Source organism: Cololabis saira, chromosome 15, assembly GCF_033807715.1.
Source record: "Cololabis saira isolate AMF1-May2022 chromosome 15, fColSai1.1, whole genome shotgun sequence".
Classification (NCBI taxonomy): domain Eukaryota; kingdom Metazoa; phylum Chordata; class Actinopteri; order Beloniformes; family Belonidae; genus Cololabis; species Cololabis saira.
In genome coordinates, this window is record NC_084601.1 from 19465263 (window position 1) to 19475081 (window position 9819).

At 44.4% G+C, this 9819-nt stretch overlaps 1 protein-coding gene and 1 long non-coding RNA gene across 2 annotated transcripts; both read left to right on the forward strand.

Annotated features, from left to right (window-relative positions):
- Window positions 1-6269: 6269 nt before the first annotated feature.
- Window positions 6270-6870, forward strand: LOC133461044 (uncharacterized). The gene is made up of 3 exons (XR_009784163.1): window positions 6270-6456; window positions 6582-6607; window positions 6762-6870. It is a non-coding gene; the product is annotated as an uncharacterized LOC133461044 (long non-coding RNA).
- Window positions 6871-7000: 130 nt separating this feature from the next.
- LOC133461158 (uncharacterized) lies at window positions 7001-8160 on the forward strand. The gene is made up of 2 exons (XM_061741947.1): window positions 7001-7163; window positions 7490-8160. The coding sequence occupies exons 1-2, from the start codon at window positions 7044-7046 to the stop codon at window positions 8117-8119; spliced, it is 750 nt and encodes a 249-aa protein (XP_061597931.1). The 5' UTR covers window positions 7001-7043; the 3' UTR covers window positions 8120-8160.
- Window positions 8161-9819: the final 1659 nt, after the last annotated feature.

Below are 9819 nucleotides of genomic sequence, written 5' to 3' on the forward strand. Positions count from 1 at the left end.
TTTTGTCTGTACAGACCACTCACCCTCCAACAGCAACGATAGCGCACCAAAGAGTGTCCCGACCCAAGATGGCCGCCGGTGAACGACGTTGGAGACTCCGCCTTGAGTCATCTAGCCTTTATATATATATATATCTATGGTTGGCCCCCCTTCACTACCTTTTGAGAAAAGAGGTGCGCTGGACTGTTATGTCTGGTAGTTCACAGACATACACTAAAAACTGTCACTTTAAGAACTGTTTCTGTTTACAACACTCCCTGTTCCGGTTTACGGCAGTTAGTGGTTTTTTCATGCGTTCATGTTTTGGTTCTGTGTAACGCTATCTTTCACAACATAAGAGACATGGCAAAAGAAATAAGAAGAAGCTTTCCAAAATTCAAAGACTAATTGTTTTATTATTTTATGTTGATCATAGTGTATTTTACAGCACGTATATATTCACATTTCAGACAGGTATACGTTTTTAACTTAAGGGGGAGGAGATGTGGTATTGCAGCAGATCCTTTGTTTGCATTTGTTCCTGCAGTTATATTCCTTGTTCTTACATTTAGTTATTTGGAGTTAACAACAGTAACACGTATGTTGCAGTACCTAATAGTCCCACCAGCAGGGGGCGTACTGAGGATGTTACAGATAAACGATGTTAGGAGAAGAAGAAGTCTGTAAACGGATATAAGACGTGTATGTTGCAAGCTGGTTCAGTAACCACAAACCGAGTTTCATGTGTAGACAGTGACTTATTTTGGGAAGATTTTTTTATTTATTTTTTATTTACTCTTAAGGCTGAAATATGCTTCTGCGTCACACCAACGCAGAGCACACGCCGCAGCCGTGACGCCGTGCTGAACCCTTCTGACTTCTCCGTCTCTCCGTTTGGTCGCGGTGCAGTACCCCCCGCGGCCACTAGTTAGCGATCTTTTTCTGAATGGTTTATCCGACTTTTTCCGGTCACAGTAAATCAAAGAGATAAGGACAACTATTGTGCAAAAAACAAAAACAAAATAAATCACATATAAACGAAGAAAAGAGCCCTGGAAGTTCACTACTGATTCAAACCGGAAACCGGAAATGCTTCGCTTTCAAACGAACCAATCACAGCCCTCTCGGTCTGCGTGTGGTCTGCGTCTCCTCGACGCGTAGTTACAATTTTCGGGAGGTGCACGTCAGAGAGGGCGCAGGTGACGGCGTGTCCTCTGTGTCGATCCAAACCACACGCCGTAGGCACGGCGCCATTTTGACGCAGAAGCATAATTCAGCCTTTAGTCCCTAGAGTATCCAAATGTAGATTTGGAGGCCGGATCTTCTGCTCCCAGGAACCATTACTATGGAACCAACTTCCAATCTGGGTTAAGGAGGCTGACACCACCTCCACCTTTAAAACCAAACTTGAAACGTTTCTGTTTAGTAAACCTCTAGTTAAGGTTAAGTAAACCTCTAGTTAGTGTTTAGTAAACCTCTAGTTAGTGTTAGTAAACCTCGAGTTAGTGTTAGTAACCATCATTGTTGTCCATCATTTTTGTAGTTTTTTATGCTGGTCCCCTTTTTCTCTTCTGTGTATGTTTGCAGGCCAGAGCCTCAGGAGCTGCGTGCTGACCTGCAGTCCCCCCCTCTGATCATCCCACTGCTGCTTCCACCTGTCTGTGTAGATGTCTGCTATATGCTTGCTGACATCCTGGCCTTCCCCGCCCCTCTGACCACCTCAGGGTCTGCTGTCTCTCTCTGTTTATATAGTCATCCCTGTAGGGCACCAGTTAGCGATTGTGTCTGTGTCTCTTCTCTCTCTGTTCTTCATTCTCTCTGTGTGTTTTGACTTTTCCTGCTCTGCCCTGCTGGCCTCCCGCAGGAGGGTCCTCCCTTATGATCCAGGTCCTGCTCAAGGTTTCTTCCTTCCTAAACTGTTTGGCTTAAGGTTTTTCTCCCACTAGAGACGTTACTACCTACCATTGTTTATGTTTATGTAATAATTGCTCGAGGTTCATGTTCTGGGTTTCTGGAAAGCGCCTAGAGACAACTTCTGTTGTAATAGACGCTACACAAATAAAATTGAACTGAATTGAATTGAACATAAACTTTTGATGGAGAATAATAGATTGTCTCTCTTTTTCTCTTTACTTTTCAACCTGCGTATCAGGTCAGCCAGAATCATTTAATGGCCAAAACATGTGGTTAAGGTTGTTTGTTGTATGGTTTGAAATGTAAAATAAAGACTTACGGTTCAATATTTTTGCTTTTATTTAAGCATATTTGTAATGCATTTGTAAATGGCCCATACCAGCCAGTGATATCATAAAGGTGACCAGAATAATTTTTTAATAGCAGATCAACTTTTCTATTGATTTTTGATCCACTGTTGAGGACTGCATGTGGAACAGTTTGTATTTTAAAGGGACGTGTAAAACAATGGATTGTATGCGAACCAGACTCCTGCTCCGATCATATAGAGACCGGACAGCCCTTAATACAGGGCCCCGGACTCCATACTCACTGAGCACCCCCCACAGAATGGCACGAGGGACACGGTCAAATGCCTTCTCCAGATCCACAAAACACATGTAGACTGGTAGGGCAAATTCCCATGAACCCTCGAGCACCCTGCGGAGGGTATGGAGCTGGTCCAGTGTTCCGCGACCGGGACGAAAACCGCATTGTTCCTCCTGAATCCGAGGTTCAACTATCGGCCGTATTCTCCTCTCCAGTACCTTGGCGTAGACTTTCCCTGGGAGGCTGAGAAGTGTGATCCCCCTATAGTTGGAACACACTCTCCGGTCCCCCTTTTTAAAGAGAGGGACCACCACCCCGGTTTGCCACTCCAACGGTACTGTCCCCTTCCTCCATGCAATGTCGCAGAGGCGTGTCAACCAAGACAGCCCTACGACATCCAGAGACTTGAGGTACTCAGGGCGAATCTCATCCACCCCCGGTGCCCTGCCATTGAGGACCTTACGAACTACCTCAGTGACCTCGGCTTGGGTGATGGATGAGCACGCCCCAGAGTCCTCAGCCTCTGCTTCCTCAGTGGAAGGCATGTCAGTCGGGTAGAGGAGATCCTCGAAGTATTCCTTCCACCGCCCGACGATGTCCCCAGTCGAGGTCAACAGCTCCCCACCTGCACCATAAACGGTACCGGCAGAGTCCTGCTTCCCCCTTCTGAGGCGCCGAACGGTCCGCCAGAATTTCCTCGAGGCCGACCGAAAGTCTTCCTCCATGGCCTCCCCGAACTCCTCCCAGACCCGAGTTTTTGCCTCCAGGACCGCCCGAGCCGCGGCTCGCTTGGCCTGCCGGTACCTATCTACTGCGTCAGGAGTCCCACAGGCCAACATAGCCCTGTAGGACTCCTTCTTCAGTCTGACGGCATCCTGTACTACCGGTGTCCACCTAGGATTGCCGCCACGACAGGCACCGGAGACCTTGCGACCACAACTTCGAGCCGCCGCGTCGACGATGGAGGCAGAGAATATGGTCCACTCGGACTCGATGTCCCCCGCCTCCCCCGGGATCTGAGAGAAGTTCTCTCGGAGGTGGGAGTTGAAAATGTCCCTGACAGAGGGCTCAGCCAGACGTTCCCAACAGACCCTCACAATCCGTTTGGGTCTGCCTGGTCTGTCCATTTTCCTCCTCCGCCAGCGCATCCAACTCACCACCAGGTGGTGATCAGTTGACAGCTCAGCCCCTCTCGTCACCCGAGTGTCCAAAACATGCGGCCGAAGGTCAGATGAAACGACAACAAAGTCAATCATTGACCTCCGACCTAGGGTGTCCTGGTGCCACGTGCACTGATGGACACCCTTATGTTTGAACATGGTGTTCCTTATGGACAAACTGTGACTAGCACAGAAGTCCAACAACAAAACACTGCTCGGGTTCAGATCGGGGAGGCCGTTCCTCCTAATCCCACGTGAGCATTGAAGTCCCCAAGTAGAACAATGGAATACCCAGTTGGAGCACTATCCAGTACTCCTCCCAGGGACTCCAAAAAGGCCGGGTACTCCACACTGCTGTTCGGCCCGTAGGCACAAACAACAGTGAGAGACCGTTTCCCGACCCGAAGGCGCAGGGAAGCGACCCTCTCGTTCACCGGGATGAACTCCAACACATGGCGGCTGAGTTGAGGGGCTATAAACAAGCCCACACCAGCCCGCCGCCTCTCACCCTGGGCAACTCCAGAGTAGTGGAGGGTCCAGCCCCTTTCAAGGAGCTGGCTTCCAGAGCCCAAGCTATGTGTGGAGGTGAGCCCGACTATCTCTAGCCGGTATCTCTCAACCTCACGCACAAGCTCCGGCTCCTTCCCCCCCAGCGAGGTGACATTCCATGTCCCCACTGCGAGGGTTTTGGTCCAGGGATTGGGTCGTCGAGGCACCCCGCCAAAACATCAACTAGAAATTTGTATTCTTAGCAGGTTTTACATAAATTCAGTGGAATCAGCCTTCCTCGGTTAAATTTCTTATTTGCAAATGTTTGACTTGCACAGCAGCTGTGACACTGTACTTTGGCAAGGTTCAGGGTGGAGCAACATTAGGTCAGAAATGTCTTTATTCCACTTTTCTACTCCTTGGAAATGCAAAACACTCAAGGCTGAACCACTGCCCCATTGTTAATGCTCTAGGGGCCAAATCCACAAAGAATAGATTGCGCCCGCAAATAGCGCTGTGAATTGCGGCGCATTTGCGCCCGCAATTTGCCCAACTTTAAGGTCCTATTCACAAAAGATTTTGCTCTAATGATATGCCGGCGCAAACACGCCCATAAAGTTTTGCGGCTGAGTGCAATTTTCCCTTGTCTGAGTAAGTGAGCGGAGCTGTTTCCAGCAGGCCCGGTTCTACGAGGGTGCATAAGCATCAGTTGAAAAGACGAAAAGAAAACTGACAAATGCGCGCTTGTTAAGCCTGATTTATGGTTCCGCGTTAAATCGACGGCGTAGCCTACGGCGTAGGGTACGCTGCGACGCGCACCGTACGTTCGCGTCCCCGCGTATCCTACGCCGTAAGCTCTGCGTTGGTGCAACGCGGAACCATAAATCAGCCAGTGTCCATCACTCATGCTTCCAGCAGTTTCCTGCACCAGCAAGACGCTGCTCTCTGCTGCTCCGTTAACACAAAGTAACGATGGATATTCTGAAGTGGTTCAAGCACAACCACGCCAGCAAGTTTACAGGACTGTATCAGAAAATTAGAATATTGTGATAAAGTCCTTTATTTTCTGTAATGCAATTAAAAAAAAACAAAAATATCATACATTCTGGATTCATTACAAATCAACTGAAATATTGCAAGCCTTTTAATATTTTAATATAGCTGATTATGGCTTACAGTTTAAGATTAAGATTCACAGAATATTCACATTTTTTGAGATAGGATATTTGAGTTTTCTTAAGCTACGAATTGTTTGTAACAAAGCAGCCCCTTACTGTATGGATGAATCCTGAGCTCCGTCCTGTTATTTCTATTTTTAAATCCAAGATAAGTCCACAACCCCACTTGATCTGACTGTCTACACAGTCATGTCTGACTGTAGATTTCACCCTTAATATCATTCAGTATCACACAGGCTTGAATGATATTGAAGAGAGAGAGAAACAGAGACAGAGGGGGAGTGAGGAGTGAGTTTGCGCGCAGTTAATACACGCTTCGAAAAGACGGTATTTGCTCCACTATTTTTGCGTGTGGCAAATAGCGCTGGCCTTTGTGAATTAGACGGTTTTTGCAATGAGGCTTATTTGCAATGGAGCAATTTTGCTCCAAATGTATGAATATTACCTAATTTACATGCATGCAAATGGCACAGGCGCACCTTGACACTATTTGCTTGGCAGCGCAGTTTGTGGTGCAATTCGCCCTTTGCGGGTGCTTTGTGAATTAGACGCTCTCTTTTTGTCTCATTTGCACCGGTTTAGCGGCCGCAAAAGCAGCGCAATCCTTTTGTGGATTTGGCCCTAGGTGTTTCTTTTGTAGAAATGCACCATCAAACAAGATTATATTTTGGTTTATGGTAGATCTGCCCTCAGTCGCCCCCTCACAGAAACCATGTACCACACAAGAGGAAGGACATGTCTAAATAATAAAGAGTTGACACATTGATGCATTCCTGTTTGTCAAGTAACGCGCTTGAAAGTTAACAACTTGCGCTTGACGTAAGCAGGTTTTAATTTCCGAGGGATGCTCCTCCTTAGAGTTTAGTTATCAGCAGTTGGTATCACATCTCAGTGGACACACCTCAATCATGACTTCCTGCTTTGCTCAATGGTGAGCAAACCTGAGCTGTGATACATCTCTCATCACTGTCTGTGAGTGAATTAAACAAGTGTGCAGTGTTGCATTTTTATCTTTTGTAACCGTCGGGCACTTTGGCTTTTAATCACATTTTAGACCAACATCAAGTAAAATAAGGCATTAAGGTATTTTGAGTTTAGGGAAGGGACTTACTTTTTCTCTTAGTTTCATTTCCCAGGAACCCACAATGGTGAGTAGCAGCTTTTCTGTGGTTTTTCTCCTCATTAATGCATCTCATTTATTATTTGTAATGTTGTTTATCAGTGTAAAGTGTGCCATTATGATGAATTCAACATATCATTCCATTTACATCAGGCTGCTGAAGAGAGACAGGGAAAGAGGTAAGGCACATTTTCAATGAAACAAAAATAATAAAGAGATGACCATGTTGGAAACAAAATTTAATTTATTAATTAATAGTGCTTTAATTAATTAATTAATTTAAAATTTTAATTTTTGGGTAATAATTGATTTTTGATTTTTCTCTTATTTTAGGGTCGAGTTCTTGGAAAAAGACCCCTTCAGGGAAAAAGCTTTCATAATCATTGAAGAAATGGTGGAAATGGAAAAGCAAACAGAGGGCAATTCAGCGTTGGTAGACGAGGTACGGCCAATGTGGACATGAAGTATGACACTGCCATTCATTTTCATTAACATATCCTTCCAATCATACAACATAGAAAATTCATGATCTGCAATCTGTCTGTTTTGACTTTACAGGTTCTTCACAGCATCTTCTTTTTGGGAGAGATCAGTTTTCCACCATTTTCCCCAGAAATGATCTTTCAAGGGGAAATAGACATGTATAATACCTTGAAGATGGACTATCCTCGACCTTTTGAACTCTACGCCTCTCAACTACCTCGACGGAGTCCAATGTCATGTGTGCTAGACATGGTGAGGCTGTCATTTGTTAGAAGATGGTCTGCTTATTTGTGAATTCTGTGTCATAGCAAAATCTCCCTGCTCCATCAGTAATTACTGCCTATAGAAACCTAACCACAGTAAGCGGCGCTGAACCATACAGTAACATACCATGAGATGGAAATATGCGAGAAAGTGGCTTTATCATGATGAGTGGTTCTCTTTGGGATCTTGTATTTGGCCTTCATCAGTCATGTTGAATCATCAAATACATGAATGTTCGCTGGAAAGCCTTGTTTTTGATGCACAACAAATGACCCAACAGAAAAAATTGACAGTCCGTCTGTGATTGGTTGCAGATTGTCCACCTGGAACGACCAGAAAATGAACTGCAGATAAAAAATAAACTGCGGAGACTCATGGAAGACCTGAGGGAAGTTGATAGGTCAAAGATTTTGTCGTCTTCAACCATCTGCGTCTCTCATGCCAGAACCTCAGAGTCACGCCACTATGGAGTGTCCATGTCCACGTTCGATTGTCTCCCTGGCAAAATCATGGTTGCTGCATCCTGCTTTAGTAATTGGGATGACTTTGTAGCTGATGCAGTCATGACTTACTTTCCGGATGAGAAGAAATACTTTGATGGAAGCATCAAGCTTCCTGAAGATATCAGGTGCCAGGCCTTTAACATCAGTGGGGGAACAGAAATGAATCCTTGCAAATCATGTGGCAATTTATTTGGATTAAACACGAATGAAACAGAGGGGTGGCCCTATGGCAACTGTGCTGAGGTTGAAAGTCTTAGCAATTTATTCAAGAATGAACAAGAAGTAAAAATCAGAGCAACACCACAGTCTGACTCTCGGACAGAGGAGAACAGGCAGAGAGCTAGAAACAATCTGTCAGGACATCTTAAGAAATGTTGGCTGAAAACAGTTAACTTTAAGTGGCATGATGATTTCTACACCTCCACCTCCATGAATAAATGATAACCCCTTGATGCCTGATGTGTGAAATAATAAACAGAAGAACATGGTTTTCTAAATTTAAAGTTTTATTTAAGTTTCCAATTTTTCTTTTTCCATCTCTATGAATACTTTGGGTAATTTTAAAAATGCTATCTATGTATTGTAATGTAATGTGTTTTTAATTTTTTTTTAGATTTTTTCATGTATCAATCTATTTTTATCTTTTTATTTTATTGTTTTGATGGTGGTGTAGAGGTCTCAGAATCGAAAATGTGACATCAGGCATCAAGGGGTTAAAAAAAACAGAGATTAAGGGGGGCACGGTGGCGCAGCTGGTAGTGCAGCTGTCTCACAGCAAGAAGGTCCTGGGTTCGATCGCCAACCCCACCATGGTTGGGGTTGGCGAAAGGGCCTTTCTGTGTGGAGTTTGCATGTTCTCCCCGTGTTCCCCTGGGTAGCTAATGGGAGCTACCCTCACAAAAACATGCACACAGTCCTGGGCTATACATGCCCCCTCTGGCCAACCGGGGACAGATGGGGTGGGGAGGATCCGGCCGGAATAACGTGATCCTTCCACGCGCTACGTCCGGCCGGAGAAGCCCCACCCTGTCTGGTGAAAAGATGCGGCCTGCTCACTCCTCAGGTTAAGGAGGAGACCTGAGCTCAGTGCAGGACCTCCCGGGGTTGGTAGAGGATGGCAATGCCCAGGACTGTCACTTAGGTAGGAGCACAGGGTGGTAAAAATGGGAAAAAAACCGGGATAAAAATATTTTAAAAAAACAAAAAAAAAAACAGAGATTATTAGATATGAAAACTTCAACGACACAAGGAATTGTAATAAATACAATTACAGTCCCCAGTGAGTCTCGTTTAGCATTCCTAAACTGGGGAGTTTTAGATTTAAAAGACGCTGGTTAAAGCGATGTCAAACAAAGCTAAAGTACAGAAGAACATACAAAACATAGTTTCCAAAATTTCTCAAATATTTTTAGATAGATTGATCTGGTGCTTCAAGAATTTGAAGTATCACCTAAATGTTAATCCTCGTCCAGTAGTGTCCCACTTCACAAAGGTGGTGGTGGGGGTCACGTTTTACTTTGTTTTATTTATTTCTTACTTTTGTGCAGAATTTAAGCAGAGTTTTATCGTATTCAGTGTCTCAGTCCAATTGACTGACACTTCAAAGGTGTTCGAGGACATTTATTTGGGTGTTTTAATCGATAACCAAATCAACGAATCATAAAAGCACACTCCCTTAACTTTATTTGAGGCCGTCTTCATGAAAATATTTTGCTCATTGAGGTGATTAGACGTGCAGGGTATTATGACATCACTGATCTAAATTGCTGTAAATTGATTCAGTGTTCAATGTCTTAAAAATAAAACACAATATGTTTATTTTGTCTCAGTCTCTCTTTCCTTATGCAACTATATTTGTATCTGTGTAGCTCAATTCACTTATTTTTAATGTGTTTAAACTGTGATAAAGCCAACATTTGTGATAGTTTATAAATACCACAAAAAAAGAAAAAAAAATAACAAGATAGGAGAAGCTTTCTATTGATAAAAGCATCTCAACATATATTATAAAAGGCTGAAGTGGAATTCACGGTTTGTACCAGACTCGCTTAACCAGTCAGACAGGAAACCTTTGCCGCGGTTGTATCAGCCTGCACAGATATTGAAAGTTAACAACTTCCGCTTGACGTAAGCAGATTTGA

Excerpts from the sequence above, each read along its gene's own strand:
- LOC133461158 (XM_061741947.1), top strand. The coding sequence starts at position 7,044 with ATGATCTTTCAAGGGGAAATAGACATGTATAATACCTTGAAGATGGAC. Across the intron at positions 7,164-7,489 it reads TGTCATGTGTGCTAGACATG|ATTGTCCACCTGGAACGACC; the intron begins GTGAGGCTGTCA and ends GATTGGTTGCAG.